Below are 21,327 nucleotides of genomic sequence, written 5' to 3' on the forward strand. Positions count from 1 at the left end.
GCCTTTTAGTCATTTAAGTGGAGACATTATATAAAAGGTCAGCTATTGAGTGGGTGTGGCAGAAGCTGAGTGATGATCGGCCGTCATCAGTATAATTTTGTAGTAAGTTCTCTGAGCAGAAATGTTCTAGTGATAGTGTATCCAGATGAATTAAATCCTGAACTTTTACATGTCTTTTTGTTCAGTGGGGTTTTTTAAAGTACTGGAGACTTATACATTCCAGGCTTATATTACCTAAAGATAACTTCTACTATAAAAGTTAACAGAAACTTTCCACCACCATCCTGCTCACGTGGACTAACTATGCAATAACCTCTTAACTGGTCTCCTCACATCCACTCAGGCTATAGTCTGTTCTCTACCAACATACAGAGTGAACTTTTTAAAATGTAAATCTAATCATGTCATTCATCTGCCTAAAACTTTAAAACTGTGTTTCCCTTTGCCTTTTGAAATAAATCTAAATACATACCTTGGCTTGCAGAGTCCATATGACCTGGCCCCTTCCCTCACTCACTAAGCTCTTGCCAGTTAGGCCTTCTTTCAGTTACTCTAATAATTCTTTCAGAGCTCCTTTCCCTCTCAAATCTCTTATATATGCTATTCTCGCCACCAAAAATGCTTTTCAGCAGCTTCTACTCATCAAATCTCACTTAGATATTATTGCTTTCCCAAAAGTAGTATGACATTCTAACCTGAAGTAGTTCTCCCCTCTTTTCCTCGTTGTGACGTGCTATTTTCCTTTGCTGCACTTGTCAAAATTGTAATCAGACATTTATTTAAGGGATTGTTTGTTTTTTGCCTGTCTTTCTCCATATTCTCTAAATGTTTTTTCATTCACTATAATATTTTCAGTGCCTAACACCATATGTGTTTTCATTAAACAGTAAATATTTGTTGAATGAGTGAGTGAATTGATTCTTTAAGCAGTGGGATGCTATAGAATTTATTCCACCTTAGGAGAAACATGACCAGATTTATGTCTGAGATCATTTTGGCAGCACTGTAGGTGGTTGATTGGAAGTAAGTAAAATTGAAAACAGCAAGGCCATGTGAGAAGCTATTGCAGTAGGCCAGGTGAGAGATGATGAGGGATCCAGTCCAAGGTGACAGCAGTGGGAAATGAGAAGAATGGACAGATTTTCTAAGAGATAGAATTGATAGGACTTTGAGACTGATTAGTTTAAATGAGAAACTGATATCCAGGTGATATCAAGAGATAGGGTTATATAGATAGTCATATAGATAACCCCAACATAGGAATTTCAGGAGAAACAGCTGGTTATAGTGGGGAACAGATACATGAGATTTTCTTGATATGTTGAGTTTGAAGTACCTTTAGATACCCAGATGGAGAAATCTCATAGACATTTGGGTGGATATATGATTCTGGAAGTCACCAGAGAAGTCTGAGGTGGAGGTTAAAAATTAGGAATCATCAATTTACAGGTAACAGTTGAAACTATGAGATTGGATGAGACTGTCTAGGGAAAAGGGATAAAGTGAAAAGAGCAAAGTGTACACCACAAGGAGCAAGCAGAGAAAAGGATCTGGCTAAGGAGACAGAAGAGGAATGATCAGAGAAATAGACAGGGCAGGAAGAATGCCACATCCAAAGCCAGAGGAAAAGAAAAGTTCAGGGAGGAACTGGTTAGTAGTGCATTGTGGAGCAATGATGCCAGCTATGGGAAGGACAGAGAAATGTTTTTGAATTTGGTAGTATGTGGGTTAATGATGGCTTTGGCACTGCAGTTCCGTGATATGTGGAGGCAGAAGCCAGACAGTGGTGGTTTGAGGAGGAAGATTAAAAAAGAAAGAAGTGGAGACATTGGTATGACTCTTTCAATAGGCTCAATCAAGGATGAAAATATAGAGGAATGCTAATGCCTGGGAGGGGGTTGTAATTTTAAAACTGTGAATATGTTTATAAAATAAGACTCTGTAGAAGAGATTAAAGGTATAGGGGATAGTTGATTCCCCCAGATATGCTATTATTTCAAGTTTTAACCTTTGTTTTCCGTTTTACCCTGTAGAATGGAAAAAGTAGGACATTTAATAAGCTTTTTTTCTGAATAGATTGCTAATGATTATTTTAAGCATATTTTAAGTTTCTTTTTCATACTTAAAGAGACACTCAAGTATTTTTAAATTGTTAATTCAGCTTTATACTTTCCTGGCAGTATTCATCTTCCAGGTGTCCAGGCCCTTTTACATGTTGCTTAATATAATTTCCCGTAGTAGTTACAGGTTTCTAGCTTTATTGGGGGGGATTAACAGGATAAAAATTTTTAAGTTATAGTTAACTTGTTTCACTGAAAACATTTTTTTTCAGTAATTATATATACATTATTGAACTGGTTGCTTGTAATCAGTGTTTTTGCTTATTTATCTTGAATTTTTAACAAAAGCACAACATTTGATAAACAAATACATTTAGTCTAAACCACCAGATCATGAATGCAGCTGCCTGGTTGCCTTGATAGTTTTTATTTTATCAAAAAAATTTTTAAAGAAATAAAGTAATAGGGAAATAAGTGTACAGCACGCACATTGTTTTTATCTTGTTATGAAGTACTTCCCACTGTTCTTCAGATTTAGGGCTCTGTATACAGAGTTGTCAAACCCTTCTGTGCTAATTAGAAACTATTTGAATAGCTACAGTGATACCTGTCATGTTTCGTCTGAACAATGTATTTTAATGAATTGTGGTTTTCCTTTTATTTGTATCTCAGTATTATAACTACTGTACTGTAAGGGAAAAAAATCCTTTTCTGACATGTATTTCTCTTACTATTACTAAAACTAGTATTTAGGCCAGAAATTTCTCCTTATTTTGTTAAAACAGTAACAACAACAAAAGAAACATATGATCTTAAGATTAAATTTTGGGGAGGGTATAAGAAAATAATTTTGCCTGAGTTTTAAATTTTGGTCATGACTAAAGCAAGTTGCTTTATATTCCTTACATTGATAGTCATTAACTGAAAGTTGATAATGCTGTTAAGTTTGAAACTTAACACCTGTGGGCAGCTGGGCATCTGTCAGGCACTCATTTTCTAGTCTAGATTTAAAGAAATAAAAATGCTAATTTGTAGGTTTTAGAAACATAAATGCTAATTATCCACTATATTATTTTATATAAGCCAAACCTCTTTTAATGTTAATGAAATGTTTGTACAGAAAGAGACTTGTAGATGATCAGAAACGAGTGAAACAGATTTTAATAATGCTATTAGGGTAGACTGGGAGTGGAAAAATTGGACCTATCATGCATTAAGTATTATTCCCTTAAAATTATACCATCACCAAGTTGAAATTTTATTTTAGTAATATCATCTTGACAATATTATATCAAGCAATATTTTAAATTGCCATTATATGTATTTTGGCAACTCTAGTTTTTATTAAATAAATATCTGATGATTGAAGCCTACTGTATTAATGGGAAGTATAAGTTTGATATTCATCACATGAAAATATATCTGTAAATACTATGCTTTAAATTCTAGGGAAAAATTAGTGAAATTAGACTTCATTCTGGATTTTTCGTATTCCTTAGAACTAATAATCACTTAGATACTTAGGATGAAGTAGTTAGTCCCCCTTTCCCCAACTACTTAGTGTAGATTCTTGCAATTAGTGATGTATTTGAACTTTTGGGAGTTAAACACTACTTAATTTTTATTGCATATGCTCACTTGGCTCTCCTCTCCTGTTAACCAGATCAATATCTATATTTCCAGTTAAATTGTTTTCTGACTCAAAATTGTCTATGATAAAATAGCTGACATTTATTGATTTTTTTTTTGTATGTGAATAGCTGAATGAATTTTACATGTGTTATATTTCATGTGTTGTAATTTAATGAGGTGAATGCTATTATGATCCTCATTTTATTGATGAAGAAACCAAGACTCCAAGAAATAGGTAAAAACAAGTGAAACAAGGAGGGTGGAGCCATATTTGTATGTCTGTTTCATTAATTCAACTAATATTTAAATGCTTGTTTACCTTGTGGCAAATACTGGGCCCGGCACCAGGATGCATGAATGAATGAAGGTAGTGCTCCCTGTTTGTGGAACATAGATTTGATTAACAGTGATAATAATAATAATAATAATAATAATAATAATAATAATAATAATAATAATAATAATAATAATAATAATAATAATAATGATAATAATAGATTAACCATAACAACAACACACTTAAATTGCACTTTCTTTGCACTAGACATTACTCTGAACAGTTTTTATATGTTGATTTACTTAATCCGCATCACAACCTTACACAGCAGGTACCATTATTATCCTCATTTTCAGATGAGGAAACGGAGGTGAAGAGAGTTTAAGAAACTTGTCTAAGGCCACACACTGTATATCTGTGTTAGAAATGTGATTCAAATCCAAGCAGCCTGGCTCCAGTGTCTGTGATCATAACCACTAAGCTTTGCCTCATCTAACAGTTGATTAAAAAAATGAATATCAGTCTTATGAGTGTTATAAAAGATGAAGTAAGGTTCAGTGGGGAACATATGAGAGTGAGTGTGTATCTCTTCTGCTAGGGGGCCTTATAAAGAAGGCATTCCTGAGGATGAGACATTTTAGCTATCATCTGAAAGTGAGTATGAGTAAGTTAGGTCAAGGAGAAGGGAGTAAAGGGGAGCATGACCAGCATGTGCAGAGGCTCTGAGATAATCACATTAGAATGACTAGAAGAATCCCAGTGTGGCTGGAGTGTGCTATAACTTCAAAAGATTGGTAGAGTCCAGACTGAGAAGGACCTGTTGGGCATTTAAAGGTTCTAGATTTTATTTTAAGAGCAATAGGAAGCTAATGAAGGATTTAAAATAGGAAATATGGCCTGATCTGGCTCGTTCTGAATAGAGTATGAAGAATTGACTAGAGACTTAAGTCACTTAGGAGGTTCTCCTGGAAATAAGGATTTTTAACCTGATGACAGAAGTAAGGTAGATATGTGAAGAGATTCAAGAAATACTTAGGGTGTAATCAGGATTTGATGATATATAGAATGAGGCAAGGGATTGAAGAGGAGTCCAGAGTATAAATTGCAGTAACAACTCCAGAGTTTCTGTATGAGGATGATTTAGCAATGGCAGTCTGACTGGAGGGAGCAGGGCCAGAGTGTGTCTTAAACTTGCTTGTATATAGTAAATGCAATCTTTTGACTTAGATTTTATACATTTATTTGTGGTGATTTAGGGGAGGTAATGATAGAGATTAGCAGGTGACATTCCTAGTGCTGCAAGGGTAACTCCCTAGTTTTGACTGAGTACAATTGAGTGGATACTTCCTGAAATAGGTAACCCTGGAAGAGGAGTAAGATAGGGGAGAGGATGTGTAGAAGGAGGTGGAGAGCACAACCTTAGTTTTGAATATGTTGAGTATGAGTTGTCTGTGTGAGGCATCCAAGTGGGAAAGTCTACTGGGCCGTTGATTGTATGGTTATGCTGCTTAGCAGAGATGCCAGAGCTAGAGAGGTAAATTGGAGAGTTCTGTGTGTACAGATGATCACTGACACCAGGAAAGTAGATGAAATCAACTAGGACAAAGTTAAAAGTGAGACATCTAAAATGTCAAAACAAAAAAAAAAAGTCAGAAAAAATTCCAGAATTAAAGATTTTTCTAGAGGAGTGCTGATAAGGGAGACAAAGAAGTAACAACTACATAAAGAGGCAGAGGGCAAAGTAGGACAGTGTGGTGTCAGAGATCAAGAGAAGAGAAATTTTCAAATACAAGAGAGTTAACTGGTGCAAAGAGGGCAAGTAAATGGGCTCTAAGAAAAAAAAAAATTCTCCACTAAATTAATCAGTCATTAGTGTGAGCAATTTCCCTGGATTGATAAAGACAGGAAGAAGGTTAAGTAGAAGAAGAAATGGAAATGAGAAGTAAGGAAAGCATTTCAGAACAAGCAAGGAGGATAGTAACTGAAAGGGAAAGCGGTCGAAGAGCGTGTGCGCCTAAGCTGTCGACCTCATTTCTTCCCTTTTCATCTAGAAGTCACATTTTGTCATGTTAATTAATCTGTTTAATCAGTATATGACAGACAGGTTTGATTTTTTTTTTTTTTGAAAGAGACTATAACTGAGGAAACAGTCAAGGAAAAAGAAATACTGGATGAGAATTTTGGCAGGGTTTATGTGCCACATAGGGTAGGCGTCTTTACTTAGTGTCTTTTAGTTATTTTCTTCCTGTTTGTTCTCCCTCAAAATGAAAGTGAAATAGGAATAGAAGACTTTTATGAACAGAGGGATGTAAGACTAACAGTTCTAAAGTGAGAAAAGCAAGCCGAGTAAGTAACTGCTGCATTTCAACCTATAAATTGAAAATATCAGAGGGAACATGGAATCAGGCACAGTCTGAATCTTTGTGTATCCTGATCTCATGTTTATGTTCCATTCACATTTCTATGTTATGTCAAGAAAAAAAGATCTTTGGTTAAAGTTTTTGCTATTGATACAGAGGTTGAGTTTTGATTGTCAAGAAGAAAACTTGACTAGAATATTATTTCCAAAAGATTATATAGGAGAGATTTCTTAGTAAATATCAGTACTAAAGCTGCGCTTTGTTTGGTTATGACTTTCATAAGTAGTTAACTTTTATATAAAGTGAGATTGCGCTAGTTAGAACACTAGATTTTAGAATAAAACGCCTTACGTCACAGACACCTACGTGATGGGTGGGTGTTCTTTGTTGAGAATCTACTCCTAGAAACAGTTTCTACACTTCGAATCAGAATATACCTCCTTATACAAATAATTGGGAGAACTGGGTATCTGATAGTCTGAGGTTTATAGAAAAATGACAGATTCCTGACCTATAAAAATGGAAATTTTGCATTGGTCTAGAAACTATACTTAAGAAATTTGTCTTTTCTTCTACGTATGCCAAGTAAGTTACGGTGCAAACCTTGGGCAGACAGTTGAGCTTTATCATTGATGTGTCAACATTTTTTCAGAAGATTTTATCATATATTTTGTTTCCTTTTAGATTTGATTTTTACTTTAAACATTTGGCACAATGGAATGAAAAATGTTGACAAGTTCGTTACATAACAGAAAATCCCTTGGGTAAAAACTGTGTCACTTCTGTATGATCCAGAGGTTTTCTGAGCTACTATAGGTGATTCATGAATGATTATAGAGTTGTAATAGTGACCAAGCAGCAGAGAAAATGTTGGGCATAGTAGTTCTAAACAAACTACTGTGGCCATATTCTACTTAATTATCTTCGTTTTGATTATTTTGTTGAAATTTGTACGTAGGATTGGTATCCAAGCATATCCTAGCTAAAAGTCCAAACATCCATATCTCTAGTTACATGATATACAAACCTAGTTACCAAGATAGCATTTTTGTCTACTTTGGTCATTTTTTTTTAGAATCACAAATGATTATAATTTCATAGTTGAAATGAACAGATTAAATTGCTTGAAAACACATGCATTACCAAAAAAAAAAGTTTGTTTACGGTTCTTACTGTGAAAGACTTAGAGGATACATAGTTAAATAAAGCTCAGAGAAGTTGCTTTCAAATTATATTCCAGCCCAGTCTGAGATTTTTTTTTTTTTTCTGACCCAGTGCACTAATCTGAAAGGGCTCTTTCTGGGAAGGATTTTTAAAATTTGGTTTCCAGAGTCCCATGTTATTGACTATTCACTTCTACCTCTGAAAAATGAAGTCTTTTACAGTATATTGTCTTGATTTTTATGAGGCTGTTACTATGCTTATGAAACATGTGTTTTAAATAGGTGGTAGTTTGCTTGGATAGAGACCACATTTAGCTACTGACATCATCATTTGTTTTTAATAATTATCATTATGACTGTGACTGTGAAGGGCCATCTAAAAACTTAGCAGTGTAGAACAAGTTAAAAGTGATTTCTTTTTTTCCCACTACACTGCCCTTGTGCTGAATGCACTGCAGATAATTTTATTCTTCTGTAGTGTTTTTGAGAAAGAAGAAACAGTTCAACCTCTTAAGTGCCCAGGAAAAAGATCCAGCCTGAATTTCCAATACTCTTATGCCAAACTGACAATTTGGGCTACCAGAACTTTTATCAGTTATATTAAAGTTGTTGATACGAATTACACATCATTTCTGAGTAATAACAACAACAGTTGATATTTCTTAATTAAAATATTTATTTAGGCAGTCTTATTTACTACTGTGTATTCAAGTTATTTCCAAGACAGTATAGTAAGTAGGAACTTCATATAGAAAGAAACTTAGGTAACTAGAGAAAAAAAAATCTAACTCATTATCAGCTTCATCATCTGTAAAATGGAGATAATAATACATGCTACAAAGGTTTAACAAAGGACACTTGTATATCCTCAGACACAGTACTGCTATATGAATTTTAGTTATTTTGATGGTGCTTTCTGTATAAAGCCAATAGGTTTGGTGAAGTTCTAAACCCTAAGGCTCTTAAATTAAAATCTCTCCTTGTTAAGCAAAATATTATTTCTGTAATGTATTTTTGTGCATTATGTAAGTAAGACTTTGAATAATGCAGTTTTTTAGAATATGCTTGCTGATTTAACTTTGAACACATCGAGCAAGTTAGGGGAAATTAAAATGGTTACAAATATGTTTTTTTCAAATGAAGTAATAAAACAAATTTAGTTTTTTAGTTCTTTGAAGTAGATTTTTGGTAGACCTTTTTATCTTAAAATATGCATTTTGTCAGAAATAAATTGTCAATCTACTAGTAAGCTAGGGATCTACATTTTCTGAGAAAATTTGACTTGATAGGTTTTATATGATTGACAAGAGGAGTATTAAACGAGGAAGAGTAGACTGGAACAGGGGTAGGAAATGAATTTTAAGCCTTGGCTATATACTCCCATTACTAGTTTAGTTGAAGAAACTAGGTTCGCGCTGTGCAGTGTTTTCTGCCAGAGACACTGTGTGCGGTCTGGTCTACAAGGAGATAACCAGACTCGGGGGTCTGAAGTTTTTGTAGCTGGCAGAAATAGAGTGATGGGCTGTTTTAGTCCAGGCTGGTGACTTCATTAACAACCGAACCGATTCTCTCAGCTGTAGGCATTTTATAAATTAAATGAATACAACTGTGTTTCACGTGATTTGCAATATGTAGATTATATTCAGAGAGATTAAATAATAACTTGGTAATAGATAACACAGGAAGAAGGCTTTCATTAACATTGAGCATCTCAGGAAGCTTCTTGCTTTTGGAGCTTGGTAGCTATTTTCTACACCATTTTCACCTCTTTTGTTTACTCTTTTCCTGAAGTCATGGTTTGCAAGTATCTGTAGCTGTCTCTAATTTTACTCAAAACAGAAGTTTTGATATAGCATTTAAATGGTTTCTTAAAACTTACAGTTCTTTAAGCAAGGCAGAGCTAAGAAATTCCTACAATTCTTACACCTGCTTTTGTTTTCTATTCCTTCTTTGCTTTAAAAGAAAAATAAATAGCAAAGCACTTTATAAAATGTTGTGAGAGATAATGAAAGAAGGGTCCCCAGATCTACCTAGTTTCCTTGATCATTCAGTCTCTCAGCTGTCTGTCTGCACCAATTCCAGATGCCTGCAGATGACTGTGGTTTTGGCAGCAGTGGGGCAAACATTTCAGCAACATAACTAAAGGGAAAATCATATGTGGATAAATGGCTAACAGCAAATTTTTCAAAGATTGTCAAGGGGAGGACAGATGTTTTAGAAGCCCTGCTCTTGATAATTTTATGTAAGCTAAAGATCTGTTAATTCAGTTATTTTATCAGAATGCCATTTGGTAAAATACCTTCTCTAACACATTGAGTGTAAACTGAATCTTTGAAAGTTGTAACGAGTTGTTAATTTTTTTTCCAGCTGCTGTTTATATCAAGGACATAGTCGTAACAAAGTAGTACAAAAACAAAGTGATTTTACCATTTGGTAGCCCAGTTTTATAATTGGTTCACACTTTAATATTATAGGAGAGGATTTCTTATGAATTAGAAGTGAAGACGTAAGAATTGATACTCCTTAGTTTCATGGGCTTGGCGTCTCATCTCTTGAAGAGAATCTTTTTTCCTTTCTACTACAGATCTGTATTTTAAATCTTGTGAATTGTCATCTCACAGGATAAAAGCTAGAACAGAGATTCTGTCAGATTCTCTTTTAATAAGTGCTACAGAGGAATGCAAAAAGATATGTCCTTCATTGCAATATAAAGTGGACCTAATAACCAAAAAGCCTGAGTAATTTTGATTTTATTAAGTTTTTATTGCTTTTGTTGTTACTGTTTTCAAGACGGAAAACTTGTTCTTAGTATTATATCAAGTCCTTGAACTTGTATGAGGAACGCAATTGTGTCACAGAAGAGTTTTCTTTCTGCAAGCAACTGGCAGAAATACTGCATGTTTGATTATATAGCAATTTTTATTCCCCATACATTTTTATGTTCCCTCAAGCTGTTATTCATCATAAAAAGAAAAAAAATTAATTTTGTCTTTGAAATGTAGGTGCTCTTTTTTGGGAGGAGGGGGAGAGGTGACTTTAAAGTGGTCTGTATCAATTTCTGTAGAGGTTCTTGATTGTATTTGCCATTTTACAAAGATTTTATATGTTGAGATAGATATATATTGTGAACATCACCGATAGACTTGTGAAATTGCCATTTCCATAATTTAGAAAACAAATTCCTTACAGGATTAGTCAGGGGGAGAAGATGAAATATACCAAAATATATGAATTTTAGAAACTAACAGAGCACAGTAAATTTTCTTCTCCCCAACCTTCCCAACAGAGTACAGGCTATAATCCCTCCCTAGATTATCTGTCTATGAATTTGAAAGAAGAGAAAGAATTTACTAGCATTTAATTGCAGCAAAGTTCTTCCTGACAACTTCTTTTGGAGCCCTTGCATCTTCTCAGTGTTTCTAAAGGAGCCAGTGGTAGTTATTCTTGATGCTCTAGCAACTGAAGAATAAAATCCTGAGCATTCCATTAAATAAAAGTACCAGCTTATAAAGTATGTCATTGCATGTTAATATTCTTTGATTCCCTAACAACAAATATGGTTCTCAGGTGTGTGTGATTTCCGTCTGAATCAAAGGGAGTCATGTACACAAAGTTAAAATTTGATGCAGTGCCACTTTGAAATATAGTGTTTCTATAACACTTGCTTTTAAACTTTAAGTGAGAACCACAATAGATGTGAGAAAGAATTATGACAAGGACAGTCTAATTTAAATTTTATCAATTTTAGGAAATGTCATCTTTTTATTGGTTTCAGAGACTTTTTTCAAATGTTTTAAACACAATTTTCAGATAACAATAATGAAAAGCTGAGCCCCAAACCAGGGACAGGTGAACCAGTTTTAAGTTTGCACTACAGCACAGAAGGAACAACTACAAGCACAATAAAACTGAACTTTACAGATGAATGGTAAGTTAATATTTTTGTAAAGATGTTCTTAGCCATTGTATAGGATTGTATTAGATATTATTTTTAGCATTTCATCATCTATATCTTTTGTTTTGCAATAATACATTGGTTCTCAAACTTCAGTGTGCCTCAGAATCACTTGGAGAGCTTGTTAAACCACAGATTACTAGACGCCACACTCAGAGTTTGAGGTGGGTCAGAGAATTTGCATTTCTAAAAACTTCCAGGTGATACTGACGTTGCTGGTCCTGAGATATTTCTTCTGATAGAAAATGCAAAAGATAAAATTAATCACCTATAGACCATTAGTGCAAAAATAATAAACCTATAGGAGCCTTTTGCAGTCTTGGTTCTATGTATAAAGTGTGTGTATGTGTATACATACATATATATTTTGGGTTTGAGTTTTAAAACATGATTTTAATCATACTGATGTATTAAATTCTCCCCTGCATTTATTTGCGTTAACTTTATAATAAGTATTCCCACATTACTGCTTAGTGTTCGTATCTATTACTTTACCAGCTCTATCATAGATTCCATCAAGTGGATGTACCGTAGTTTTACTTAACCATTACCCTTTAATTGGGCAGTGAATTTCTTTCTTTATTCTTGCCGAGTAAGATTATAATGAATATCTTTGTTTATAAATTTTTCCTACCATTAAGATGATCGATTTGAGATATTTCTACAGAAATGAACTATATCTAGGTCAAAAGATATTACAGAATTATTTCAAAAAGATCTTCTGTCATTACATTTCTCTCAGCAGCATATGACAGTACACATTTTGCTGTCTCCAGGCCAATGTTCAATATCAATATGTTCACTTATTTTTAACTTATATATTTGATTTTTTAAATAATTTTAATTTAATTGATTATTAGTGAGGTTGAACTTTAACGGTTGTATAGATTCTCTTTAATGACATTTCTGATTATATTTTTTGCTTGTTAATCTAGTTAAATCTTACATTTAAAAAAAATCTAGTTATGTGAGCTTCTTATATTTTTTCCCACTGTCTTATCACCTTTTGCACAAGACAGTATCCAAACTTTTGTATTTAAATTTATTACTATTATTATATTAATATTACTTATATAGACAATATAATCTTAATATATAATTAATTATATATTAATATAATTATGTGATTACATGTGGTGATTATATTAATCATTTAATAACCAATATATTAATTATCTTATATAATTAATATATTATCATATTAACATATTTAATTGTATATTAATATTACACAATATATAATATATTGTATATAAATAATATATAATATAGTTATATATTTTTATTAATATATAATTAATTATATGTTAACATATGATATTTATTCCAATTCACTGGTTTCCATTTGTGTTTATGTGTGTATGTATTTTCTAATAAAATCTTTGATTAAATAGAATTTTCAAATATTATTGAATATCTTCTGTGTTCCAAAATCTGTTCTAGACTCTGGGAATAAATACATAAATGAAAAAAAACAGACAAAAAATCTCTGCCCTGTTGGAGCTTACATTCTGAGTGGGGGAGACAAGACAATAAACGTGATAAGTGAATTGTGTAGTACGTTAGATGGTAGTAAGTGCTATGGAAGAAAATAGAGCAGGTAAGGATGTTTGGGAGATTTAGGGAAAGGGTAGGCATCATTGAGAAGATGACATTTGGACAGAAAATTTGAAGAGTAGGGAGTGAGCTATGCATATATCTGGGGGGAGAGCATTCTAGGCAGAGAAGAAGCCAGTGCAGTGGCTTTGAAGCAGGAGCAGACTTAGTATGTTCAAGAATCTTTAAAAAAAACAGTGTAGCTGGAGTGGAGTGACCAAAGGAAAGACAAGTAGCAAATAAGATCAGCCAGGTAAATGAGGAGGAGCTTTAAAAGACTAAAGGATATCTTTGGTTGCTGTGTAGAGAATAGGCCTTAGGTAGAAGCCAGGAGACCAGTTAAAAGGCTTTGGCAGTAAGCAAGGTGAGAGGTATTAGAGCAGGATAGGAACAGTGGAGGTAGTAAGAAGAGATTGGAATCTAGATATGTATTTGAAGGTACAGTCAGTAGAATTTCTTTATGAACGCTAGTGTTTGATCTCAGCTTTCAAAAATCATATCTATGTCCCCTTTTCTTAAAACATAATTTAAGGTCACAGAAGATTGTCATACTTACTTATTCTTTGTCTTTTCTATTCTCATGTTTCTGTACAAAAGGGGCTGATTTCTTATAAAGAATCTCATCTGAGCATTTTTAAGCAAAAATCTTTAGTCCCACTCTTCTTTTGAATGCTACTTTCCTTCTTAAAAAACTGACCAGGAATTATATTCTCTCATTCATTAGTTTCTTATTTCTTTATCAAAAAAGTAAGTAGCTTTTTTTCTGATTATGAACGTATTTGGTATTCACTGTAAAAAAAAAAAAAATTCAAAAAAGTATCCAGTCTTTATCATCTCTGCCAGTATGGTGTCTTGCTTTTATTTTAGTTTCTTTGATGACAGAGAAAGCAATAGAGCACACTGACCAAGAGCCTGGACTCTGAACCTAACTAGCTGTTGAACCTCTTTAAATCTCAGTTCTCTCATCTGAAAATGGCCATATTTAATAGAACATACTTAAAAGATTTGTTGGGAAGATTTAATGAGATCATGCAGAAAGAATACATAGCACTTAGCACATTGACTGGCACATGGTAGGCTTTAAATAATTGTTAGCTAAATCATCATCTCTTGCAAATTGCCTTTCAAATCTTTTGCCCAGTTTTCTACTGTGGTGTTTTATCTTTTCTGATTGATTTATAAGAGCTATTTATTGTAGACTTAAGGTGAGGGTAATACCATTTGTCTTTCATTTGTTACAGATATTTTCCCCAGTTTGTTGTTTGTCTTTCAGTTCACTTATGACAGTTTGCTTTATGGTTTCAGCCTTGTGAGCTCGTGCTCCTTGTCTTTCCTGGGATTAGGAGGAAAGTTTCTTCTTATTTTCCTCTTATAGTTCTGTGATTTTATATCGAGAATACATGTTGGATCCTTCTACAATTTATTTTACCATAAAGTATGATGTAGAGCTTATAGCTTAGTTTTTTCCACATGGCTTTCCCTTTGTCCCAGTGCCATTTATTGAACAATCTAGTCATTTATCTGTGATTTAAAATGCCATATTAACACATGCTAAATGTATTTACTTGGTTACTTTGTCTTTTCCACTAATGGCTCTCTATTCCAACATCAATACCATAATTTTTAATTATCATAACTATTATACATGGAGCATTTTGTTTAATCCTATATCATAGCTTTCTCAACGGAAAAAAAAAATATTTATATATCACATTGGCTTCTCTTTACCAGAATTGCTATATATATATTTCTTTCTGATTAAAAAGAAATACACGCTCATTTAAAAAAAAAATCAGAATCTAGAGAAAAGTATGAAAAAAATCACTTGCAATAATCCTCCTGAGATGACCCTTAAAGTTGATGAATACCCTTTCTGCCATTTTTCTCTGCGTATAATCCCATGTAGGTATATATTCTTTTAAAAAATATCATATTATCTATGGATGCCCTTTTAAAAAATTTAAATTGACTTCTGTAATTAGTCTAAAAGTGTTTTTTAAAAATTTTGGCAAAAATTCCATGATAATTAGTTGTTTATTGAGTCACTGCTATTTGTCTATAATTAATGTTTTTAAGTTACTGTAACTGTTAAGTTTCTTTTTCTTGTTTGCATTTATTCTGAATTTAAGAAACTGTTGCATCTCTGTGAATTTAATTTTAATCTTAGTCAGATTGTTACACATTTTCCTCTATTTTCTCCCCCACTCAATCCTTTTTATGCATATGTCATGATTTGTCACAGAATGTTCATTGAAAATTATTTATTTAAATCTGCCTAGTATTCTGCTCTAGCCAAAAATTCTAACAGAATTATGATCATCATCAGGTAGGTATTAAAACTAAAACAAAAAACATTATTCTATCCTTCTGCAAAGCCATGGTGTATATCGAATATGTCAACCACCCACCATATTTGAACAACAACCTAGAACTGGCAATTATCTACAGAGGGCAGTTCAAAGACCAAAGAAATTTCTAGTCCTCTTTTCAAGTATTAATTTAAAAGTAGCCTAGAACAACAATGTCTAAAAGAGCATGTGATCAAAGTCTGTAAAGCCATTAAGGATTTGAATATGGTGAACCATCTGTAGTTAAGGACATGAAGAGAGATTATATAGTTAAGTTAAAATTCAATAGAATTGTAGAAATATATACCAGATCATAGAAGCATGAAAGCTGTGAAGAAGTGGTCCTTTTTTATTTTTTGATCTCTTTTTTAAGATTAAAGTGGATTAAAATAATCACCTTAATTTTTTAAAGTGATGTTTTGCGAATAGTATTAGAATGATAAATACCGTATTTTATTTGTAAATCTGAATTTTGTCATCCGTTTCTCTAGCTGTAACATGTAAAAATTATCCTAAAAATTCATGCTTGTTAACTTTTTGGTGGGGCCACTTCTTTTGTTCGGATGACAGGAGCAGCACTGCCTCAAGCTCTAGAGGCAATGGGAGCCACTCCAAATCTGAGGATCAGGAGGAACCCTCAGTCCCCCAGACCTCAGTGCAACCACCAGAAGGAGAGAATGAAACACGTAAGGTGTTATTTTGCTTTTGTCATTACAGAACCCCAGTGTTGGATGTTTACCTATTTTTATGTTACCTCAATGCTGCAGTTTTGTTTCTTGTTTTTAATACATTACTTTTGCCTCAGTAGTCCAGTTACTGCTATTGATAAACAAATAGCACATGGAAAAGGTAGGGACCTTAAGCATTTAAGATGGGGAGTCACAGTGAAGCACAGTTCCCCCTGTGGACACACTGGCCAGGATAACCAGTGGTCATCAAACTGAACATATGTGAGATATAAATATTTGAATTGTCTTGACCATTTTTATACCTGGCAGTGAAATGTAGAGTATCTGTCTTGATTTTTTCAGAGTACAGTGGTTTATAGAGGGGGAAGAAAAGGAATAAAATCTAAAGAGGTTATGAGTGAATCTTATATCATACCCTTTCCTAGACTATATTTATGTGTTCATTATATGAAATTTAGGGGCCAACACAGCCTAATACACAGTAAATTTTCAATAAATACTTGATAAGTGAAGGAATAAATAAATATTTTTCATTAAATGAGTAGATACCTCAGAATAACAGAATTTACAAGAATTAAATACGCGTAAGACAACTGCCTACTAAGCAAATGTCCTGTTAGTAACAAAAAAGACCAATCCTTTGTGGGTCTTGGAATTAAATTCTGGAAATAAGTATTGTCAGTGGCCAAACAGAATTTATGGTGGGTCAACTTTACTATTTGTTCATTATAGTTCAAATTAGACCAAATGCATGATAAAAGGGCAGAAAAATACTCAGTTTTAAATTTAGGTTTTGTGAAGTTTGGGGAAAAAAAGTGAGATGGAGGAATGTCAGTTGTAAGGGATGATCTGAAGCAGATACTCTTCACATAGAGTTCATGAAGGTCCATGACTGGCTTTGGGATGAGGCAAAGGACAGAATTTCATATCCATCCCTGATAGTGTCCATATAATTTTGTGTGTACATACATAGTATTTGCATTATACTGAGGAGAGGGATAACTGAGTATCAAAAGTTTCTATGACCCAAAAAGGGGTAAGAACAACTTATACATAGGAAAGCTGGAGTATTAAATTGGTGTTTATTTTTCTAAAAAAAAAAAATTAGGATTTAGTAATAATTTGGTTTAATTCCCAGAAGCTCCTGAAGACTCATCAGAGGATGTGACAACATCTCAGGAAGGTACATCTGCAGAAAACACAGTTCAAAACCATGTAGATAGAGGTGAGTTGTCTTGTTCTCTTTAGATAATTCCTTCATATAGGAAAATACCAAGCCTCAATCTGTATTGGTCCCTCCAGAGTTAGAGGCCATTTCCAGGTAGATGTAGAATTTTCTGCTCCATATAGGGGAATAGACTTTATATTAGGAAATGTCTACATCAGCTTTGAAGTTAGATTAAATAATTAATGTTGCCCACATGACCAGCTGTTACTGCTTTATTTTCTGACAGCACAATCAGATAAGTTTACTTCTGAGCCATTGGATTCTGGCTCAGGAGAAAGGAATGACTTGAATCTTGATAGCCCTTGTGGGGTTCCAGAAGAATCCATTTTGTCTGAAAAAGTCAAGGAACCAGGGACTTCGGATCCAACTAGCGCTGAAAGTGCCACCAGTCAAAGTACCAGCAATCCTGAGCCTCAGTTGCAAACAGAAGCCATCGGGCCTTTGGCTCATGAGGAAACATTGTCCAGGGACTCTGCTCTCCAGGACACAGATGACAGTGACGATGACCCAGTCCTTATCCCAGGTGCAAGGTATCGAGCAGGACCTGGCGATAGGTTGGTAAATTTTTAATTAACATGAACTATAAAAATACAATGCACAAGGCTTTGTTTGTGAAATCACATAAAGAAGTCTCTCCATTTTTGACAGTTACTTCCTCTAAGGGTTTCTCAGTCATATAAACTCCCATAATTTTCTAAACTATAAATGATTTCACATATTACATTCTTTAAGCAAACTGTACATTAAGAGGGGAATAAAAAGTCTCATTGTTCTGAATCTTCAGTACTAAAGCTTGGGCCTCAATTTACAGATCAAGAGAAAGGAATGTTGAGAATGACCAACAGGTTATTTATGAAGTTAGGGTTATATTTAGTTGCCAGATTACCCTCTACACATCCTGGCCTTTATTGGTTTTGGAGTTGTTTTTTTTTTAATATTCAGTTTTCCTGCTTTTCTGTTGACCCTGGGTTAGGGTGTGTGATAGTAGTTCTCTTTTTGAGAATATTATGTTTTTCTCTGATTTCTACTAAACTTAGTAACTCAATTTCAAAAATAAAAAATCACACCAAGTAACAAATATTGTAACTACAATAAAGAATTAATTTGCTAACATGTTCATATACTTTTTCCATTTTTCATTTTATGTGTTCATAAGGATATATTTATTTTTCAGTTGATAAAGTAAATCTTTTAAAGTGTATTGCATTCCATACTTTTCTAAAACTATTTCTATAATTAGTGCCATCATATTTCATTGTATGTTTTGTCCTCTTCCAGAGAATCAAATTTTATTTTTAAAATCTTAGCTTACATAGGCATGAAGAACCATTTCACATATTTCTGTGTTCAATGTACTGCTATTTATAAAATATTCTGACAATTCTGTCAAGTGAAAAATATAATAAAAAGATTAATTTGCCATTAAAGAATAGCAATGTTGTATAATGATCAAGAGCATAATGACTTGGATTCTGGTTTTAAACTTACCCGCTGTTTCCTCATTTAATTTAATGTCTCTTTAAGGTTTGGTTTCCTTATCTATACAACAGGCTTATGATTATCTAGAATTACTGTCAGAATTTTTTAAAAAAAATCAATCACAAGGCCTGTCTCAAACTGAAAGCACTGAATAAGTGATAGCTATATTACACAATCAAGGTATTCCATGCGGCTATGTAGACTTAAAAAGCAATTACACAGACAATACTTCAGTGAAAAAAACAATATATATATGTATATATATTTATTTAAAAAATCAGTTACAGTAAGAATGGCCCTAGGGGTAAAGACTGACAAAGCAGAATTCCTGAACGTTACAGCTTGCAGTTCAGTAAAACTGCCTTTTCTTAACTATGAAGTCATATTTGGTCAAAGTGTTTACTTTGCAATGACTCCATTTTTAAATGTAGAGGAAGTAATCTTTTTCCTATATTTGTATTTAGAGATTAATCAAGCATCTTCTCTTTACCTGCCTCACATTAGTCTTCAGTTTTCTTAGTTTATATTTTAGGCAGGTAAAACTTAGTTTCATTTCTTTCCATACCCAAAGGGAGTCCTTAGAATATTTTACCACTTGATGTCTGCAGGTAAGGTTGGCGAGCACAGCACAATTTGAAAATCAACTCAGTGGTTTCTAAAGCACAGGGTGAAGAGCTAGAGTCTATAATCATTTTAAGTTTGTACATTTATGGCTTTCTAATTATGTAAGCAAACATATGTCCTTATTTTTTTCTGTACTTATGTAGCTAAAAATGATACTAAGGTCATGACTGAAAATAAAATTTAAGCATCCATTTTCTAGTGAAATGTACCATATTACTTATCAGGTCAATTTTTTTTTTTAAATAAGAAATTATATATTTTTAATAGATATTAGACACTTGCAAAAAATCCTAATTATTTAGCATCTTCTATTCAGGCTAATTCTAACACTTTCCCCTAGTATTCTTTATGGCTGAGGAAATAGGTGCTAAGCAGGGATTTTGTATATTCTAGACCTAAGGAGATTTTTTTTTTTTAACACAGTAAATGAGAAAGGAGGATTTGGAGAGAGAGTTGGTCCTAGATTATCCAAAATGTCTTGCAACTTATTGTCCTTAGTTTGGATATATTACCAGATACTATAGTATCTTTCTATTGAGTATTAGCATTTACTTATCATTTTCATAATACTTAAATGATGTATATGTTTTAGGGGTTCTCCTGGGGTTTAGATCGGCCACAAAATTCTCACCTAATAGCCTCATTGACCCAAGAAACCCAGGTGCTGAACTAGACTAGCAGAATCTTTTAGAGGAGAAATGATCAGAGACAGCAGCCTGAAAATGACCCCACCTCATGCATGTCTCTTGAATTCATAGTCTCCTGGTTAGATCCAGATTTGAAACCACCTCTGGGTCTACATTTGCTTCTGTACTTTTTTGTAAACTACATATTATTTAATATTCTATATATTCAGTTTAAGTATTTAGCCTTAGTTTGTCCTATTATTTTGTTTTATTTTATAGGACATAGTGGTAAACTTACTAAAGAGTAACAGACAAACAATAAGATTCTTCCCTTTGAGAAAGTTAATTTTTTGAAGAAGAGAGGACAGATACACAAGCCTTCATGAGACCATGGAAAACAGTTTTAATAAACATATGAAATTAAATCCAGTATTCTGTATGTATACAGTTGAACATACTGAGATAATGCTCAAGTGACTATAGTGACTATTTCACAATTAAATCAGTTTTTCTTGGAAATTTACATTACTCTTTCCTAGCTACTTATAAAAAATTTGTAAATAGTGAAAAATCTTCCTTCTGACTTTTCTCTAAATAATTCTGATAGTTCCTAACTTCTGTGGCACCACCTTGATTAAATCTTGAACTGCCTATATAAAGTGTACTTCTCATTTCTGCACCTTGCCAAGAGCTCTTCATCCTTGACACAGTTGCTCATTTATCTTCTGAATTTGGAGGAAAAGGCATGTTAACTTTTATTCTAAAGAGAAAGTTTAAGAAATTTTGCTTCTTAAGAATATGAAAAGAATCATTTACCAGCTTATAAGTAGGCATATGATTTTTGAGAATTTCTATTTCCAAGAGGACAAAGAATTAACAAAGTTCCTTTGTAAAAATCTACCATTTGGTTCTTAGAATCTGACGATACATATCACACCCAGATGAAATGCCCAACTAAGAGGTTGCATGTCTTAAAGATCCCCCCTTGCTGCCATTTGAGAAACCCAGTCAAGATTAGTTTGGTTATGGCAGAAAAATGGTACCAAAATTTAAAATGGTTGAAGTATGTACTTAGATCTGTAGTTTATACGGAGAATTACATCGTGGATCTCATAATTTTTTAAATGAAACCTAAAAGGTTTATACCTAAGGCATTTTTGACACACATTTAATAAAAATGTCAAAACAGTTCTTTGCAATGCAAAGTAATGATTTTTCATAAAGATTTGCATTCTTATAATATGGTTAAATAAATATAACCCAGGTTTTCACTTTGGGGCTAAGATCAAG

General features: G+C 33.3%; 1 protein-coding gene across 7 annotated transcripts in view; it reads left to right on the top strand.

The window, feature by feature from the left end:
• Window positions 1-21,327, top strand: part of DCAF6 (DDB1 and CUL4 associated factor 6) — a 118,030-nt gene that overhangs the window by 73,366 nt on the left and 23,337 nt on the right. For 6 of the 7 annotated variants that reach the window (XM_074349763.1, XM_074349766.1, XM_074349768.1 and 3 more), the window contains 4 exons: window positions 11,303-11,420; window positions 15,962-16,077; window positions 17,219-17,305; window positions 17,535-17,862. In XM_074349763.1, the coding sequence (XP_074205864.1) occupies window positions 11,303-11,420; window positions 15,962-16,077; window positions 17,219-17,305; window positions 17,535-17,862 (649 nt within the window). The remainder of the gene's footprint in view (window positions 1-11,302; window positions 11,421-15,961; window positions 16,078-17,218; window positions 17,306-17,534; window positions 17,863-21,327) is intronic. The other variant, XM_074349764.1, reaches the window with a different exon arrangement.

Source organism: Camelus bactrianus, chromosome 21, assembly GCF_048773025.1.
Source record: "Camelus bactrianus isolate YW-2024 breed Bactrian camel chromosome 21, ASM4877302v1, whole genome shotgun sequence".
In the NCBI taxonomy this organism is placed as follows: Eukaryota; Metazoa; Chordata; class Mammalia; order Artiodactyla; family Camelidae; genus Camelus; species Camelus bactrianus.